The sequence below is a fragment of the Fusarium oxysporum genome, chromosome V (genome assembly GCF_013085055.1).
Source record: "Fusarium oxysporum Fo47 chromosome V, complete sequence".
NCBI classification, from domain to species: Eukaryota; Fungi; Ascomycota; class Sordariomycetes; order Hypocreales; family Nectriaceae; genus Fusarium; species Fusarium oxysporum.
Genome location: NC_072844.1, coordinates 4,351,600 through 4,369,722, shown reverse-complemented (window position 1 = coordinate 4,369,722; position 18,123 = coordinate 4,351,600). Strand labels below are relative to the sequence as shown.

General features: G+C 47.0%; 8 protein-coding genes across 8 annotated transcripts; 6 read left to right on the top strand and 2 right to left on the bottom strand.

Moving 5' to 3' along the window:
- Positions 1-669: 669 nt before the first annotated feature.
- On the top strand, positions 670-2,359 carry FOBCDRAFT_202395 (major facilitator superfamily domain-containing protein; the record flags this gene model as incomplete). The annotated part of the gene is made up of 2 exons (XM_031185388.2): positions 670-1,307; positions 1,360-2,359. 2 exons carry the CDS (start codon positions 670-672, stop codon positions 2,357-2,359), a joined length of 1,638 nt encoding a protein of 545 aa, XP_031041030.2.
- A 177-nt stretch (positions 2,360-2,536) lies between these two features.
- FOBCDRAFT_261443 (RTA1 like protein-domain-containing protein) lies at positions 2,537-3,538 on the bottom strand (the record flags this gene model as incomplete). Its single annotated transcript, XM_031185387.2, has 3 exons — positions 2,537-3,126; positions 3,194-3,286; positions 3,343-3,538. 3 exons carry the CDS (start codon positions 3,536-3,538, stop codon positions 2,537-2,539), a joined length of 879 nt encoding a protein of 292 aa, XP_031041029.2.
- A 4,559-nt stretch (positions 3,539-8,097) lies between these two features.
- FOBCDRAFT_202392 (SGNH hydrolase-type esterase domain-containing protein) lies at positions 8,098-9,468 on the top strand (the record flags this gene model as incomplete). Its single annotated transcript, XM_059609033.1, has 3 exons — positions 8,098-8,253; positions 8,326-8,870; positions 8,922-9,468. The coding sequence occupies 3 exons, from the start codon at positions 8,098-8,100 to the stop codon at positions 9,466-9,468; spliced, it is 1,248 nt and encodes a 415-aa protein (XP_059467272.1).
- A 449-nt stretch (positions 9,469-9,917) lies between these two features.
- FOBCDRAFT_202391 (uncharacterized protein) lies at positions 9,918-11,569 on the top strand (the record flags this gene model as incomplete). Its single annotated transcript, XM_054704818.2, has 4 exons — positions 9,918-9,927; positions 10,018-10,705; positions 10,756-11,468; positions 11,526-11,569. The coding sequence occupies 4 exons, from the start codon at positions 9,918-9,920 to the stop codon at positions 11,567-11,569; spliced, it is 1,455 nt and encodes a 484-aa protein (XP_054560793.2).
- Positions 11,570-11,975: 406 nt separating this feature from the next.
- FOBCDRAFT_202390 (uncharacterized protein) lies at positions 11,976-12,931 on the top strand (the record flags this gene model as incomplete). Its single annotated transcript, XM_031185379.2, has 3 exons — positions 11,976-12,259; positions 12,310-12,491; positions 12,552-12,931. The coding sequence occupies 3 exons, from the start codon at positions 11,976-11,978 to the stop codon at positions 12,929-12,931; spliced, it is 846 nt and encodes a 281-aa protein (XP_031041021.2).
- Positions 12,932-13,323: 392 nt separating this feature from the next.
- FOBCDRAFT_320102 (uncharacterized protein) lies at positions 13,324-14,602 on the top strand. The gene is made up of 2 exons (XM_031185378.3): positions 13,324-13,590; positions 13,653-14,602. The coding sequence occupies exons 1-2, from the start codon at positions 13,421-13,423 to the stop codon at positions 14,524-14,526; spliced, it is 1,044 nt and encodes a 347-aa protein (XP_031041020.2). The 5' UTR covers positions 13,324-13,420; the 3' UTR covers positions 14,527-14,602.
- Positions 14,603-15,875: 1,273 nt separating this feature from the next.
- On the top strand, positions 15,876-16,463 carry FOBCDRAFT_240495 (uncharacterized protein; the record flags this gene model as incomplete). Its single annotated transcript, XM_031185376.2, has 1 exon — positions 15,876-16,463. The coding sequence occupies one exon, from the start codon at positions 15,876-15,878 to the stop codon at positions 16,461-16,463; it is 588 nt and encodes a 195-aa protein (XP_031041018.2).
- A 144-nt stretch (positions 16,464-16,607) lies between these two features.
- FOBCDRAFT_240493 (uncharacterized protein) lies at positions 16,608-18,026 on the bottom strand (the record flags this gene model as incomplete). The annotated part of the gene is made up of 3 exons (XM_054704817.2): positions 16,608-17,523; positions 17,571-17,643; positions 18,020-18,026. The coding sequence occupies 3 exons, from the start codon at positions 18,024-18,026 to the stop codon at positions 16,608-16,610; spliced, it is 996 nt and encodes a 331-aa protein (XP_054560792.2).
- Between the last annotated feature and the right edge of the window lie 97 nt (positions 18,027-18,123).

Below are 18,123 nucleotides of genomic sequence, written 5' to 3'. Positions count from 1 at the left end.
TTACATAGGGATTAATTACTATTACTATAGTCTTGTCGTGGTTCTTGGAATAATAATAAGCGTATTGGTAAGTAGAACAGGAACTTGTAATGCCGTTCACTTATTATATAATATTAAATCTTGCCTCCTTGCTTATACTAATATAGGATTAGCAGATAAGCTATAAAATATACCTAAAAATACACTGCCTGCTGCGAGCTTTACTAGCTGATAGCGACAGCAACTAGCGCCGGCAATTCTCAAAAGCCGATATGCCCCTGAATATCTAAGACTGGCTCGTACAGTCTATACTAGTGACGCGTCTTGTGTTCTGTCATACTCGAGAATTTACCTCGATGAATTGTGCCGGACGGGCACGTGCATGAAACATGGCAATGCTATGTCGGTGATTTTAGTGGATAGGGATCAACATCTTCCTAACAGTGATCCAATCAGCCATGCACATGGGTGAGATGAAACAGATTGCTATGAGATAGCACGTATCGCTTTATGATTTAATAGTCGTTTTATTAACAAGGTCTTTCTTTCAAGGGTCCTGCGTCTGGTTATATTATAGAAGACATCAATCCATTTGTTAGTTGGCAGAAGTCCAAGTCCCATCCCACTTTGCCTTTTTCTTCACACCACTTCTACCAAATATTATTTCTATCTAAGTCCCAGTTCAAGAAGATGGATCATCACCAATTTGGGGAAAGCAGGGGACCCTTTCCTTCGACGCCAGCATCTTCATCACCCCCTTATACCCCGAACAATGGCACACCAACACCAACTCGCGCTCACTCTGATTCTGGAACAGAAGTCGAGCTTCAGCCGTACACAGGAGGTGATAGCGAACAAGAGGTAGATCCACAAACGCCTGACGGACTCGCACGACCACGTCATATCTTCTCCAAGCACAAAAAGTGGATGACTGTGTACATGGTGTCCCTAGGTGGAGCGTTTTCCGCCTTGTCATCCAACATTTACTTCCCAGCGATCGATACAATATCCAAGGACCTTCGTGTCAGTGCGACCGACGTTGGTTTCACTATTACCGTGTATATGATTGTTCAAGGAATCGCACCCTCACTGTATGGCTCCATCTCAGATTCGCGTGGTCGTCGTATCACATTTGTTATCGCCTTAGTAATCTACCTCGCCGCAAACGTGTCGCTAGCTTTCACGTCTAACCTGGCCATGCTTGTGGTTTTGCGAGGATTGCAAGCCGCTGGATCGGCTGCGACAATTAGCATCAGCACTGGTGTGATTGCCGACATAGCAGAACCCGATGAGAGAGCAGGCTTCATGGGAACCAACGCCGGCATAAGGTATGCATATCCCCAGAGCTACAAAGATTCTTGATTAACAGCTTTGATACAGAATGATTGGCCAAGCTATAGGTCCTGTCATTGGTGGACTGCTGAATAGTGCATGGGGATTCAGAAGCATCTTCTGGTTCCTATTTGTATTTAGTGCGTTGGTCCTCTTAGGGCTGTTGGTGTTTCTACCAGAGACACAGCGGAGGATAGCTGGCAATGGCAACGTTCCTCTCAGAGGCTTTTACAAGCCCTGGTCCTACTTCTTCTACCCTCCCAAGGAATGGCGCAATGCTCCTACACCGCCAGCACCAAAGCTAGAAAAACTCTCTTGGAAGACGATCATCGAGCCACTGACGTATATCCTTAGAAAGGATATTCTAGTTCTCCTTTCTTGGGGTTCTCTTGTGTACACCATCTGGAGTATGGTCACGTCCTCAACCACAACAGTGCTGCTCAAGACTTTCCCCGACCTTACACAATGGCAAGTGGGCCTTTGCTTCCTTCCAAATGGAATCGGATGTGTATTTGGGTCGGTATGCACTGGTCAACTGATGGATAGAGCTTTCAAACGCGCCGAGGCTCGATACAAACAAGAGCATGGACTCGCTAACGTGGACGTCAAGTCCCGGCAGGACTTTCCTTTTGAACATGTCCGGTTATCACTAATGCCTTATTTCAGCATTATTTTCATCGTTGCAATGGCGCTGTACGGGCCCAGCTATGAGTTCAACGACCTAAGGAGACACTTTGCTGGGAATCTGGTTGCCTCCCTGGGTCTGCAATTTATCATTGCATCTACTGCAACGGCCATCTTCAACATCAACTCGACGATATTAGTAGACTGCTTCCCGTATAACTCAGCTGGTGCTACGGCAACAAATAACCTGTGCCGTTGCCTCCTCGGCGCTGCGGGCGTCAGCGTGATACAGCCTATGATCACCAAGCTTAAGATTCGGAACGCATTCCTCGTGCTCACGGCGATTGCTGTTTTCTTCTCACCACTGGTCTGGGTTCAGTGGAGAATGGCAGAGAAATGGAGAAGAAAGAGACTAAGTGCCTAATAGAATACATAGGCTAAAGTGATTTATACCTATATAAGGGTTTAAAATATATATAAATACAAGCTATTATTATAGTGAGATAGGAGTTATATGTTATTTAGCTATTGTAATGTAATTATACACTTTGTATAATATTCAAGAGCTACCCCTCCGGATTATCCAGTAAATGCATAAGCTCTATTTTCTCAATTCAGATCTCTGCGTTATCTCCAGCCACTCCCCAGTATCCTCTGCTGATGATCGAGGCAAGAAGGTTGCAGGGTGGATAAAGTTGAAAATCCCAACAGCGATTACCATCATGGCCCCATCAAACGCGATAAAGTACCGCTCATGCGTAATAAGGTATCCCGTCCAGCCCTGCGAAAGCTCTATAGTGCGGTATATGCTCCTCAGATAGATACATAACAATGACAGCGTCATGGCACTTAGGATAGGAATGGAGGACTGCTTTCCAGATTTTAACATGCCTCGTCTAGTGGACCGAATCAGAAAGTCGATTGCGAGAGCAACAAACACGCTCATGGAAGCCAATTGAAAGACTATTCCCGCAACCATGGTGTTTGTGCCTGGATCTGTGTTGCCGTTGACTTTGTTCACTTCCGCTGAGGCCAAACCACCACCAATTGCCTGGACAACCAGGGAAATCACGTCGCAAGTACAAAATATCCAAAGATATAGGCTCGGTCGAAGAATGGAGCAATCGCGGCCGAAGACCTGGATCAAGCGGCCAAGAATAATGTAAACACCAGCAGTGAAGAAAACAGGGGCTACCAATGATCAGTCACTTAGCTAACAGTCAAGAGGGATTGACCAGACAATGATCGGAGTGCATACCGATGATCAGTGTCGAGATCTGCATGAGAAATGCTGTAGAGTTGTAAGGACATTGAGAGGACCATGTACGGCCAGCCCAGCCGATGATTTCGACTATTGGAAATGGTTAATTCGAGCCCATACTCATGGATAGAGTGGTTTTAACATACCTAGACCGCCAATGATGAACACGACGCACCACCAAAGCTTCGACCGGCCAAGCTGAATTACGTGTAAAATGGTAGAGAGACCGAACAAGATACAAAATACAATTCCTGCAGAGGTAGATGGAACGTAGCCATATGAAGTATGGATACCCGTTATCAAAGCGTGGCAGCCTTTGCGTAGGTCTTGTTCTGTTGACATGTTGCGTTGGTGCGAGACAGGAATCAGGGAAAAGGACTGAATTGGCGATGAGATCTAAGAGCTGGACTCTAGCTGTCGCTTTATATACTTGCCATTGTTATGAGAACGTAAGCCAACAGACCGGGGTCTTTCCTTCCTATAGGTTTATCGATGAGACCACAAGTGTCGTAACCGAAACTGCGAGATTCGCAGTCTGATACCTACCTAATGAACGCTCTGAGGTTGAAGGCCGCGCAGAGTGCGACATTCTGGCACTGCCATGGGTGTTGGGATTCCTTGTAGACCCAAAACCCCAATTCCACGCAAGTCATCGCCTTATCTTGTAGGTGCGTGGCTTACAAAGCAGACAAATCTGACAGCCCACTGCCCATAAGCCGTAAGCACCAACTTATCAGCCCCGCATTTCTTCGGAGTTTATCTGCCAAGACTGTCCTGAACTGCGAATTTCGCATTTCGGATTTCAGTCGTGGTCTTTAACGAAGAGTCAACGCCATCTACACCGGGTTTTCGTTCCTCTTGTCTCAGTCTGTCGTGAGAAAACCTGTCGACCAGTTCGGGTCTAACGATTCGTCACCTTTCGCTTCAGCCATTCATTGTCACCATGCATCCAAGACCTAGCCGTGCAAAGAGCTGCACTGCATGTCGACAGGTCAAGCTGGCTTGTGATGCACGCCACAAATCCGCTGGAGTATCGTGTACGAGGTGCAGTAAGCGCGGGCTGCAATGTCGGTTTGATTCGAATTTCAAAAGAATTCCAACAAGAAAGTTAGTAACGGCCATGCGGGTTCCAAGAGCAATCGACCAATCCCCGTCCTTGATAACGACTCTAATACTCATACTCACAGTATCGTGGAGGCCATCACCAATTGTATTGACCCTCAGCAGCCGCTTGGTGAATCAAGGACCGCGGGAACCCAATCCCATACGAAGCAGTCGACAATGTCACAAGAACCCTGCATGTCGTCCTCGGCCTGCACGCGCTCCTCTAGTCCGTCCTCTCGTACCGACTCTCAATATTCCACTGCCCCTATCGGCACTGCTCAAGATACTGCCGTATCTAGTGTCGGCGGATGTACCGGGGGTGGTGAGGCATGGCTGCAGCTAAGAGCGGTCGACATACCCTCTAGTTACCAGCTCGGAAGTCTGAATGTAAACAATACAGTAGCTCTGGAGTTATTCCAACAGTCAGTATTAATATACCCTGAAAGCGAATTTAAGCTTGCCAGAGAACCGAACTGAGTCAAGAACTAGCTTCGATAGCTACTACCGTCCGCACGCCAAGTTTTTGAGACCCATACGTACGTCTTTAAGCGAGTATTCACAATCCTCTCCACATCTTTTCTGGACAGTCATCCTCTGTTCTTCCCAAATGCATGCGAAACACGCACATATGTATCCCTCTATTGTAACAGAGCATGAGGCTATGCTCTCAGCGACCTTTGTCTGTGCTCCACTCACTATCGAGATGATGCATGCCCTGCTTTGCCTTTGTTTATGGCCAGTTCCGAAGCTTCGCCTTTGGCAAGACTTGTCCTGGGGATATATAGGGCTTGTTGTGAACTCCGCCATGCAGCTCAACTGTCACTTGCCATCCAACCCGCTCCTTAACACACAGTTGAGGAGAAATGCCAGCCGTCGTGCCGTGCCAGACATAGACGCTGCTGTGAGGGATACCACCTGGCTTGCCTGCTTTGATATAAGCACTCGGTATGTTCTCTTTCGGCTGATTCCCCGTGTCACATCCATGAGGTCCGCTGCTTACACAGCAATATTGCCACAGGCTTAGTGAGTTCTTGGGTTTTCCATCGTTATTCTCATCTAGATACTACCTGAATTGCGTATCCCGTGCTCGGGAACGAGCATCAAGCCTTCTGGACCCGTGCAACCATACGATATTGGAAATTCGCCAGCTCACATTGACTTCGATGGCAAAGCTCGACATGATTACAGACTCCTCCCTTCACTTCTCCCAGACGCAAAGCAGCATCAACGACTTGGAGCTACTGAGGAGCCCATACCAACACTCCTGGAGTCCCGAGACAGAACTCACTTTGCAAGGCGCAAAACTGTACTTGTATGCCATGACACTTCTATTGCCTCCCTCAAAGGAGCCTGTCGTAGCTCTGCAAGCTATCTCTGATCGAGATGCGGTATTGATCAGTGGATTAATGTCTGCTTCGACAATGATATCAGATATGCTCCACCAAATCCGTGACAAATCTAATCAAGGCTCAGACAAGATTGCTGGTAGTGCAGCGTTCTGGCCAAAGACACAAATCAGCTACCTGTTCTTTGCCGCGACATTCATTTTCCGGGTTCTTCTCTCACATTCGAGTCTGACACCGCAGGATATAACCCTTGCTATGTCACGTCTTGCAGATGCACACGCAGTTTTTAGAATGGAACCATTGCATCCAGATCGCATACGGGCTGCTGAGATTATCCAGCGGTTAATAGAAGTTGCCCGCGCTTACATGGTGAAAGACGAAGGCAAAAGTGACACCAAAAACCTACTCCCAAGAGGCCTTCTGGTCACTGGTCGCTTGGGGGCATCAGTCATGTTTGATGCCGTCCTACGGTCTGTACACTACCACAAACAAAGTGCACAGAGGCGCAAGTCCCGTCCACAAAATGAAGTTGGTATATATGAGGCCGGCCCGCCTACCCCTGGCACGGAACTGCGTGTAGGCGGAGAAGCGAGTTCAAATGCCGGAGTGATAGAGCAGCGTCAATCTGTAGAAGACTATGCAAATGTACCAGACGCTCCAGGTGTAATCGGGCTTGGCGATTTGTTTGATTTCGAATTCATGGATCCCTATGAGTACATTATGAGTACCGACCCGTCCCTGATGATCGATAACCTGGAGGATCCAGGCTTCAGGACTTGGTGACCCCGCTATAGCATGGAGACTATTGCATATAGGTCTGCACCAGAGTCGCAACCCTACTACCTCAAATTGGACGACGGAAATGAGCCGCAGGTTCATATCTATGAAATCCAAGTCTCCTGTCTCATAACAGGTATAGATGAGGACTCCTGGGTTGCATATCAGTTCGTTGATACTTACCATCAAGGAGACAAACCGCTTGAGTATGGTGAACAGCATGGTGTTAAACCAGATTCTCTGACAGGGGGATTGTTCGATGCAAATGTCCCTATATGGACTCCAAAAGAGTATTTCCTCATTTTCTACGAGTGTCGACTTAAACAAGTCAGACATGCTATGCATAAACTGGTCGCAAGACTGTTTCTAAGGTTAGAACCATATGTAAGCGGCCTCGGGCATGTAAAGTACTATAATAGAGCACTTACTTAGTTTTAGACACAGGATGAAGGGGACATAACAGCTTCTTCTGGCGAGGTAATCGTGGAGTCGATGGCCCAGAAGAAACTCACGGAGCGAGTTCTCAACGAAGCAAACAGATTTCTACCACAGACTATCCACTCTATCTGCAAGGCGATTGAAGTTTGGGATAGGTTCAGCCGAATAGATCTTGCCTACCTCTCAAACATACTGAAGTCAGATTCTAAGAAGAGTCCAATTCCATCTGTCAAGGCTGTTACCATGATTGAAGATCAAATTGATGAATTGCGAGACCTCCAACGACGCGCAGAGGAACAAAGAGACTTGTGCACGGGGCTTGCTCGAAAGTTATGCGAGGAGAGGGGACATGAGGGGCTGGATTTACGTGGAAAAGCTTACAGGAATAGCTGGAGATGCAGATTGTAATGGATGAAAATGAAGTCACAGCCCGACAACAAGCAGGGAGTGAAATGACCAAGTATTGGGCCGGTATTGGCTTGGTAAGGACATGCAGTCTGTTTCTATATAGTACAACGTTAACTCCTTGTAGGTCTTCCTACCGCTCACAGCTGTTACTGCTATCTTTAGTATGCAACCGGGTATTTTGCCAGGATACTTTTATAAGTGGTGGATTTTCGTTGTTTTCTGGGTTGCAGTCACGCTTCTCGTTTTACAAGCCATTAGATTCCAACCATCGGGATCAACAGTCCCGATATTGGTGAGCAATGATTCTTGCAGGAGGGCTACTCCCTTACACCCTATTACATTAAGACTCTCTCTACTATCATCGTCAACGGATTATCCTGCTAAGTTCAAGCTTATCCCAAGGTCCCCGGGTAGGACGGTTTGGTGTGAACTTTTCTGGGGTCCTGCATTTTCCCCAGAAATCATGAGATATTGTGACCCCATTAATAGTTCTCATTGGTGCGGTAGTGTTTTTCCATAAGCGATCCATGGACGATCAGCTTAACACTATATGCAGTGGAGACTGGTGGGTGCTTGACTGGGCAAGGATATCAGGCCAAGCTCCATACGGTATTTCGGAGGCACCAGCTCCATCAATTGGAGTGGGCTGCCATTGGCCCGTACCGGCAAAATATAGTTTCAGATGCTGATCCCAGGTTTAGCCTAATAACCTTTCTGCCGTAACCTCATGCCATGACTGTATAAGACCGTTGTGATATCGTTTAAGAATTCATTTTTCGTAAATAGTTGTTTTCGTCATTAGTGGCAACTGAGGTCTGGACTACCGATATGTTTGACAGCATCAAGACAAAGGCTCTTCTAGTAGCCTGCCTGATTTTCTCAGGCTCGGCATTACCCAATGGCAATGAGAAGCGCCATTGGGTAGGCACATGGGCGTCGATGCCTCAGGAAGTTGAGCCTGCAAACTTGGCCCCAGCTCCATTTGTACGTTTTTTTCAAATATTGTTGAAGCTATCTTGCAAAGCCCTCAAATACTAATGAATGACTTCGCGACAGGGAGGAGCAGATGCTGCAGCTCAATTCGAAAACACCACTCTGCGCCAGACATTTCACATGTCAATTGGAGCTGACAAGATCCGTATTCGATTTTCCAACATCTTTGGCAAAACAGACTTGCCCATCACTGCGGCATCAATCGCTCTACCAGTTGGTGGAAAGGCAGGTGTTGGTCAAATCGATACCAAGACCACGAAGCAGCTCAAGTTCAAGGGAAAGAAGTCCGTTTCTGTCCCAGCAGGAGAGGTTGTGTACTCTGATCCCATTGACTTTAAGCTGAAGCCTCTGTCCAACCTCGCATTGTCTGTTTACACTGAGAAGGGTCAGCTTGGGAACAAGATTACCGGACATCCTGGCAGTCGAACGACTTCTTGGATGCAAAAGGGCAACCACGTCAATGCTGCATCTGTATCTGAGGGAAGCACCAAGCATTGGTATTTTGCTAACGGGGTTGACTCGTGGGCCCCTAAGGACCATTTCGCTGTTGTTCTCCTCGGAGACAGCATCACCGATGGCCGAGGCAGTACAGATGATACCAATGATAGGTAAGTGGAATCAATGCCCGAGCATCTGGTACTCTTGCTCACAATTTTTAGATGGTCTGATGCTCTTGCGGCTCATTTGCAAGAGTCTGGTATATCAAATGTCGCTGTGAACAACATGGCAGCAGGTGGCAATGCTATCCTCTCAGGCGGTCTGGGACCTCCTCTGCTCCAACGATACAAGCGAGATGCCTTGGAACAACCTGGTGCCGAATTTGTCGTTGTTTTCGAGGGTGTTAACGATATCGGACCATCTGCCACCGACGAAGCTACTCAAAAGAGGATCAAAGATGGTCTCATCGCTGCCTATATTCAGATCGCGAAGGATAGCAAAAGGGCCGGCATGACCACCATTGGGGCGACAATTACACAGATGCTTGGAAACCAGTACTACGCTCCCGAAAGAGAAGTCACTCGAGTCGCGATCAACGACTGGATCCTGAGAAATGGGACTTATGACCATACAGTGGACTTTGCGTCTTTGATCGGAAGTGGAGACAAGCTGCTCCCTCAGTATGACTCTGGCGACGGTCTACATCCCAACCCTGCTGCGTATAGGTTGATGGGCACAAAGTTCCCAATTAAGGTTTTTAAGAAATAACTGTAGATGAAATCATAGGGAAGATTGAAGAATAAATAAGATATTAAAAAAGAGATATCACCTTTTACAGTGCCAGCCAAAGTAATACCTATAAAATTGGGGCCACGTATAGAAGGCCGGAATGCTAACGTAAGAAACATCTCCAAATCTACATATACTAGCTTTATGGCTCCCCGTATAATCAACCTTGCCCAATCATAGCCAAACACTTTTTTGCAAACCCCGCACCGCCCTCACATTCCACTACTAACAACTCTTACCCTGGCATAATTTCCGCCTTTGTGTCCATTAGTCCAATACCCAATATGCCACCAGCCAATGCTTTTACATCGTGCGAGGCATGTAGGTATGTCTTCGCTGGATCCTTCCCAGCTAACCAGTCTCCTCCTAAGTCACAACTAACTGGTTAATAGACGTCTTAAGCGTAGATGCTCAAGAGATACCCCATCATGTCGCCTGGTAAGTACTCACTTTTGTCCGCTTGGGCATACAGGTCTCAGATCTCTGTTTAGTGTACTCGGCTAGGTAAAACATGTAACTATGGAACAGAACATGCCAACCCAAACCTGAGAACCTCTACCAAGGGCTTGATGGGTGAAGGTCGCACAACTCCTGCTACGGAACTAGACATGCACCGAACACCCAACTTCCCGTACTCATACTTTCTGGATTCCAATTTATTCCAGCCAATATCGAGAGACATATTGACAATACATGACGGCCCGTTTTTTATCGAGCAGCAACGACGCTTTGCGGCTGCTGGTACATTCGACTCTTTGATAGATCACTACGAGACTACCATCCACCTGTGGCTGCCCATGCTCAGCATCAAGCGCCTAAGGCAAAACGCAAAAGCTCTTGGAGGCTCAACTCGGGGCGTTGTTGATGTTCTAGTCTTCTTGGCCCTTGAGGCTCTTGTTAGTCAGAGTGACGAGCCTACCATATTGCCGCAAAGTAACCCTTCATATTTAAAGGCAAAGCATGGCAGCTTTATCGCTGAGAGTGGGGGAACCATCAACATCCAACTGATACAGACTATTGCCTTGGTAGCCTTGTACGAACTTGGCCATCGTATCTACCCTGCCGCGTATTTAACAATAGGACAAGCTGTTCGACTAGCTACCATGGTTGGACTGCACAGCCAAAAGGATGCGAAACAACTCTTTGTGGAACCTGAAACTTGGACATTATGCGAAGAGCAGAGACGGACTTGGTGGGCGATTGTAATGCTTGACAGGTATGTGCAGATCTATGTCCCACGACAACTTTATCATTGATTATTACTAGAGTTGTCGTTGCAGGCTCCCCCCAACTTCTCATGGCTGCTCCAGATCCGAACACGAATGATCTTCTTCCCTGCAACGACGATGACTGGACGAATGGACGAATAGGTTTCAATGAAGCACTATTTACGCGCAACTTCCACTCGCCCTCGTCTGTGGGACAATTTGCTAGAGTATGCCAAGCGGTCCATATGTTTGGCAAAGTTCTTCGTCACATAAAATCGAGAGAAAAAGACACCGACCCAGTCGAACTTACTGCCGAGGCCTTGCAGCTGCACATCGTCTTGACAGCGTTAGATCAGGGCATCATGAGCAGTGACTGTGACATCATGACGACACCTGGGAGCCTGCATTCCGCATTATCACTGTGTAGCTTAGCTCGATTGCTACTATACAATGAATATGCATGCAACGAGCCTAGCTTCAGCACGGCACGCGAGAGACTGGCTGCAGAGGTTCAGTTGCAACAGATATCTCTGGCGAGCATCCAAGACATCGTATCCAAGACAATACCGCAGATGGCGAGGCAAATAGTGTCGGCAAGTCAACAACAATCCAAGGGACCAAGACATTCGCCCATCTTGGCCGGCTGCCTGTATCACGCAGCGACAGAATGCGCATGGTTCGTCAAGGAGAACAATGATGCGGAGATGGTGGCTGGTTTGGAAGCCATCACGCATGCACTCGAAGTTCTAAAATCCGAGTGGTCTGTTTGCAGTAAGCCTCAATCACCTTTGTTGGGTCCGAAGCATGACGGCTGATAATCTTACGCAGATGAATATCTCACCTACCTGCAAGGCAACAGCCCTCAAAACTGACATCATTACAATAATAACAGGGCCGATAGAAGTTAAGACTGTTCACTAGTGCTTTTCTGTCTGTCCGCAACGACTTCGCATTCCCGCTCTGCCCGCTCTGCTTACCCTGAGGTCTACAGCTAGCTCAAACCCCACCTCCGCTCTGCCCGCCCCAACGCTGACATTCCCGCATGCCCCAGTATGGATTGCTCCACTCTCTGGCCGTTGTTCCGAAAATACGCCAAAGCATCATAATGCCAAGTTCTTTACACAAAGGTCATCAGATTCTTATAAAAAGGGAAATACCTCTCGTTATGTTTTCTTTTATTCCATCTTCAGGATATCTCGAACTTGTCTTTTCCATCAACAGTCCTTTCTATCTATTATCTTTAGTCGTTCATCATTACTATTTGTTCTGTCGATCAACATGTCTCAACTCGTTTGGCTTGTTACTGGCTGCTCCTCTGGCTTTGGATCGGAGTTTGTGCATCAGATCCTGTCCCGCGGTGATAAAATCATCGCAACTGCTCGAAACAGTGCAAGGATTGAGCCACTTGCAAGTCAAGGAGCAGCTGTCCTTGAGCTAGATGTCACAGACTCACAGGACAAGATTGATCAAATCATCGCCAAGGCCATTGCTATCTATGGGCACATCGATGTATTGGTCAACAATGCTGGTTTTGTAGCTGCTGGCTCTTGGGAGGATCTCAGGTATCGCTCTTACTAACTAATGGCATTGTCGACCTTGCTAACATGTCTAGTTATGATGAATTTGTTTCCTCCTTCGAAACCAACGTCTTCGGACCAATCAAGGTTACGCGTGCAGTGCTTCCGCATATGAGAGCCAGGAAATCTGGAACTATGGTCTTTATTAGTTCTTTGTCTGGCTGGGTCGGGCACCAGTTTACAGGAGCTTATGCGGGATCAAAGTTTGCTCTTGAAGGTTGGTTGCCTGAAATTTGACCTTAATTGTATTTCCATCTGGGTGCTAACCTAAAATCAGGTGTTGTTGAAAGCCTGCATAACGAAACCAAGCCTCTCGGTCTTCGCACCCTCTTGATGGAACCCGGACGCTTTCGAACCCCTCTTCTGTCAACAGGCCACCTTCGGTCAAAGCAGAGTCAAATTCCCGACTATGAATCAGCTTCCGAGACTCATCATGGCCACCTTCATGGCGGAGATCTGAAGCAGCCTGGAAACCCAGAAAAGTTCGTCACGATTGTGCTGGACTTGGTCAGACAAGAGGGCTGCGCACAGGCGAAAAGCGTCCCGTTTCGTCTACCTGTTGGGAAAGATGCGGTAGAAGAGATTGGGGCCAAAGCCAGGGATGTCTTGGATACAATGCAGGAGTGGGACTCTATTATAACAGAAACTGACTACTAGTGGGTATACTGAGAACAGTTACTTAAAGTAATCAAATATTATCCGCCCTGAGTTTTCGCAATTATGTCTTATTTCCATGTGATAGAACCGAGTGGGATGTCGAGCGGGATATCACGTGCCAGATAAACTCAAATCCAGTCAATCGGCAATGGATGTGCAAGCTGCATCCCACTGTGTATCCCACTCAGTGGGTCTCCATTTACGGCTTGTTCCTTTGGTGTTGGGCCCAAGCTCGCGCTTTGCTCAGTCGCACTGCTATCCCACCGGATATCTTTGTCATAATAAGGTTCAATCCAATGGCGGCATTGCCGCAAGCATGACGAAACATACGTAAAAGCAATTGGGGTTGATTTCACAATGCATAACAAAACTAGATGAACCCTGCAGACTTGCATGTATAAGTAGCATGTTGCATTCCGCCTCGAAAACAGCTCACCACCAACATCCTCAATCATATCTAGTCGACGAAACACGAGTCCAACAATCACCATGCAATCCAAGATATCTGTTCTCGGCTTGGCCGTTCAGGCTAGCCTCGCAATCTCAATTCCTCGGCCTTGCACCTGTCCATCGATTTCTGGCAACAAAACGATTGATGCTTATCAGTTGTACCCCGAGAACGTTGATTTCGATACGCGCCGTTGTCTTCTGTACTCGAGGTTAGTACTGATAAAACTTAAAAAAAAAACCAGCGTGGATAAAGTCCTGACATTCATTATAGCGTATTGTACAATGCGACTGCTGTCGCATGGGATCCCTATCGAGGGGAGATAGTGCATACTTTCGAGGCTCCCGGGCTCAGCGGCAACCCTCTGCTCCATTCAAGTGGCGTGCGTGTCGACACTCTGGACCGACTCTCTGTTGTCATCGACGCCGGCGCAGCTTTCGATACTGGTGGCCAGAATATTCAGGGTGACAACTTGCTTGTCAAGTTTGACCTTGTAGACAATTCTTTGCTGTGGCGAGCAAATCTGACCAATGCGACCGGCGGTGTATACGGCGGTTTTCAAGATAGCGAAAGCGACGATGCAGGCAACACTTTCGTTCTCGGAACCTTTCCCAGCAGCCTGATCAAGGTCAGCGCAGATGGAAAGTCGGTTGTCCCGTGGTATCTCGTCGAGCCAGCCAACCATACCATTCACGGCTTCTCAGGAATTGCCCGCAAAGGCGACACGCTCTTTGTGACCGATAACTCTGATGGCCAGCTTTACCGATTCGATATCAAAGCATCAAAGGGCAAACCGGTTCATGTCCCAACATCTAAGGATGACAAGCCCTTAGGCCAGGGTCTCGACGGTTTGCATCTGCCTTCACTCTACGCTGGTACTGTTCTTTTGGTCAGCGATAATACCAACGGTACTGTTGTGTTGAGATCTAGCAATGGAAAGTGGAAGTCTGCTGAGAACCTCGGCACCATCCCTAATCCTTACCTCAGCCAGGGCGGATTCACTGTCGCGTCTGTGCAGATCTCTGATAGTATCTATGCTGTTACCGAGTTCTTTGGTGATGCTATCAATGGAACCCTTCCTGGCAACAGGACATCTTTCCCCTTGAGAGATATTACAGAAGAGGTTGAGACTCTACTTCGAGCTTAGTTATCGTGAAGCGTCGAGGGCTAGGAGGCATTGGTCTGTAAAGTAGAAAATATTTTTAGTTATCATTATAAGATAAAATATCAAGAATAGAAGAGAGTTTTTATAGACGTTTGAGTGCATTTTGCTAGCACTAATAAAGGATTTGCACTTTGACACATTAACATCGGCATTTCAGTTAATTAACGCGGAAAAACCTAATAGCATTCGCTCGTATTTTTATATTCTAGCAACAAAAATACAAAGACTTACCTCTCCTTTTCCCTTTTAACTCACTCAGCTCTCTATAGACTGCGCAGAAGCTGCAGCCCATCAGTGAAGCATTCACAGCTCCACCTCATATCCATCATCGCGTTCTCAGTGATATGCAACTCTCGTACGCTTGCTGCCAGACGCGGCTGCACCATCAGTATCGCTGTTATCGTCAAAATGACGTTTCTTGGCCGTCTTTGTCACTCTGTGAGTCTCGCCGTTTGACTTTTTGCTGGCAATATGAAGCACTGAGATCTGAGTAGTGAGATCTTACTCGGTGGGTTCCGGTAAATCTATATCCAAACCGGTCGAACTGGATGTTCCATCACCTTCAGACTCACCCCTCTCAAACGCTTTACCTTCAGATTCGTCACCTTCAGACCCGTCATCCTCACTTTTGTTCTGCATTCTTTGTCTGTATTGATTTGTAGCTTTATCTACAACCTGTTCAGTCAGACTGAATAGATTTCATGCTTGTTGAGGACAGTCTACGGCTACAACATGCTGGTTGTAGGTACTGTTTTTGCAGTAGTTGATATTGACGTAGTGCTGAAAAGAGTTTCTGCGTTTGGTCACACCTGGAAGATGCATGCTGTCACTATGCTCTATCTACCCGTCGCTGCTCTAAACTTATCGCCGCTCGCACTACATTTAAGCATTTCGGAAGCACAAACAAAATATGTAATAACTCGAGGCTAAAATACGGAATTCCGCAGAAAAATATTTTCAAGCAAGGCTGATGCCTAGAAAGGTTGGTATTTAGCCTATTTGTGGCATTGGATTGCTGGCCTTAGTGTCTTCTTATTCACAAGGGTTTGTCGCAAGATTGTGGCTTAGAATAAGCATAAATGAAGTCAGCTGCCTTCCAAGGTTTAGCCTGAGATATTACAGCCCACCTTGTCAGATAAGACTGAGCGCATTGCGCCTGCTTGCCAGGTCTAAATTACAAAGAAATCACAAACTCCCTTGTACAGGAGGCCTTTTGCGAAAATATATGTAAAGATAAAAAGGGCGCTTTAAAGGCCATTGAAGAAGAAAAAGAGCATCATCTTGCTTAACAGAATTCTTACTACAACGAACGAGCAGATATACAATTAAACATGCACACCTCCATTGTCATGCTCCTCACCGCTGTCGGCACTTATGCCGCGGCTCAAACCCCAACCCCAACAGCAGCACCAACCATAACCATTTCACGTCCATCTCTCACGATACCATCATGCTGGGCGCTCAAAGACTCCCTGTCATTTACCGGCATCCCCGCACCTCCTATGGACATGTCTGAACTGGGCGTATCCTTTGCCCTCGGAAGTCTCTACAACACCCAAGACCCTTGCAAACTTCCCGTCATTACTGGATCTTCAGCTGAGGAATTTTCGGAATGGGCGTCTGAATGGACAAGCTGGCAGGCGGAACATGTTTCTGAGTATCGAGTAGTATGGGAGGCTTGCAGTGATGATCCTGCTATCACGGATCTTGTGCCAGTTGGACCTGACGCATGCAGCACTCTGAAAGCTAAAATCACTGGGACTTCTGCTACAAATGAGGATAAAGATCAAGACAAAGAGCAAGGAGACGGTAACAAAGATGATAAGCCGGAGGCTGTAGATGACTCCTCGGGTTCTCGTGTGGCAGGGTCTTTAGCTGTTGCTTTGATGGCTGGTGGCGTACTGGTGGCAGGACTGTGATGAGAAGCTTCAAATTAAATGATAGATTACTTATATAGTCGGAAGTAATATTCAAATTAGCTACAACGGATGGGATGGATTGAATTCCTTCTGTTTTAAATAGTTAAGTTACGACAGGGTTTCACTAGCCTCGTCGAACAAATATTAATTTATCAGAAGCTTCAGCCAGTCAACTATGCAGGTTCTCAAATCCCGATACTCGAGGCCTAGAATGTTCCTCGATGGTGCTGTGTCAACCTCCCAAAGATCGGGTGGTGTATCGTCCACGAGAGTCTCGGGGATCTTATCCTTGAGCTGCGGATATTCATCTGCTGCCACTTGTGCGATCTGAGCATTACTCATTCTACCTTGCATCAAAAAGAACCTCCTTCCTCCAGCATCCAACTTCTCCAATGCTCGGACGTGAGCGCGAGCAACATCTCTAACGTCAACCCAGTACCACGATGCTGTTGGAGGTAATTCGTCTTTCCATTTTCCCTGACAAAGGTCTCTCAGACGCTCATTGGAAGTATTGATCGAGTCCATGGATACGAGCCACGGGGCCGGTGGTCCAAGAATGAGAGGTGGATTCATAGTGGTGAGAGAGAATCCAGGCTTCTTGACTTGCATAAATTCCCAAGCAGCGAGCTCGGCAAATGTCTTACTAGCCCTGTAAGCCTGTACGCCATCCTCATATGCCTCCTCCCTAGTGATTGGGTTGAAGTGATGCTCTCGATACGTTTTCTCGGGGTGTTTCATGTTGACTACCGCGGAGAAGGATGATGTGATGACTACGCGCTTGACTGTTGGGGCGTATTCGCTGACTGCCTTGAGGATATTCAACGTGCCGTTGACAGCAGGGTCGATAAGATCCTTCTGTATATCCACTGCTTTATAGTGGTACGGGCTGGCTACGTGAAGCACTGCATCGAACTTTGCGGTTCTTACAGCCTCATCGAAGGCATTCTCACGAGCAATGTCCTCGACAATGGCGTATGAGAGTTGAGATTTGGCTGTAGGGAAGGCCCCGAGAATATCCTGTCCTTTTTTCTCAGATCGCACCGTTGCAACTACCTCATACCTTGATCATGTCAGCGAACTCAACTCTGAGACGGCCGTTGAACTCACCCTTCCTGAAGGAGGAGGCCAAGGCAATGGGATCCAACAAATCCACTGCCGCCTGTAAGTAGGACCTTTTTTCCTTGCATGGTGATGTCGACGGGAATTCTCTTTCTTGGGACAATAACCTTTCTAAGCGGCCCAATCCCCTGCGACAATTATTTATTTTGTACTGTGAACATAACCCAAAGCGGAATTGGTGGATAGGCGGAATGCAGTTCTAGTCGGAGCTACGTCGATATCGGAACGGTCTTCCGCGTCGGAATGTAGTCTTCTTATCACAACCCAACCTAGCATAGTCTCCAAATAGCTGACAGTATTATCGCATGTTTTTCTCATCAATAGCATATTTGTCCCAATGTATACCAAGTTTCAAAATCGCACCAATATCGCTTCACAACGTTGTGCTAAATTGAATGCGATCGATAAGCCCTTGATGTTAGAAAAGTGTTAATGACCTGACATACTTGCATTTCACTGTAATGTTATAGACATGCTGTCATCTTTGATAACCCGGCATTGGATATAATTTTAAATCTATATTTAACTATCTAATATAATC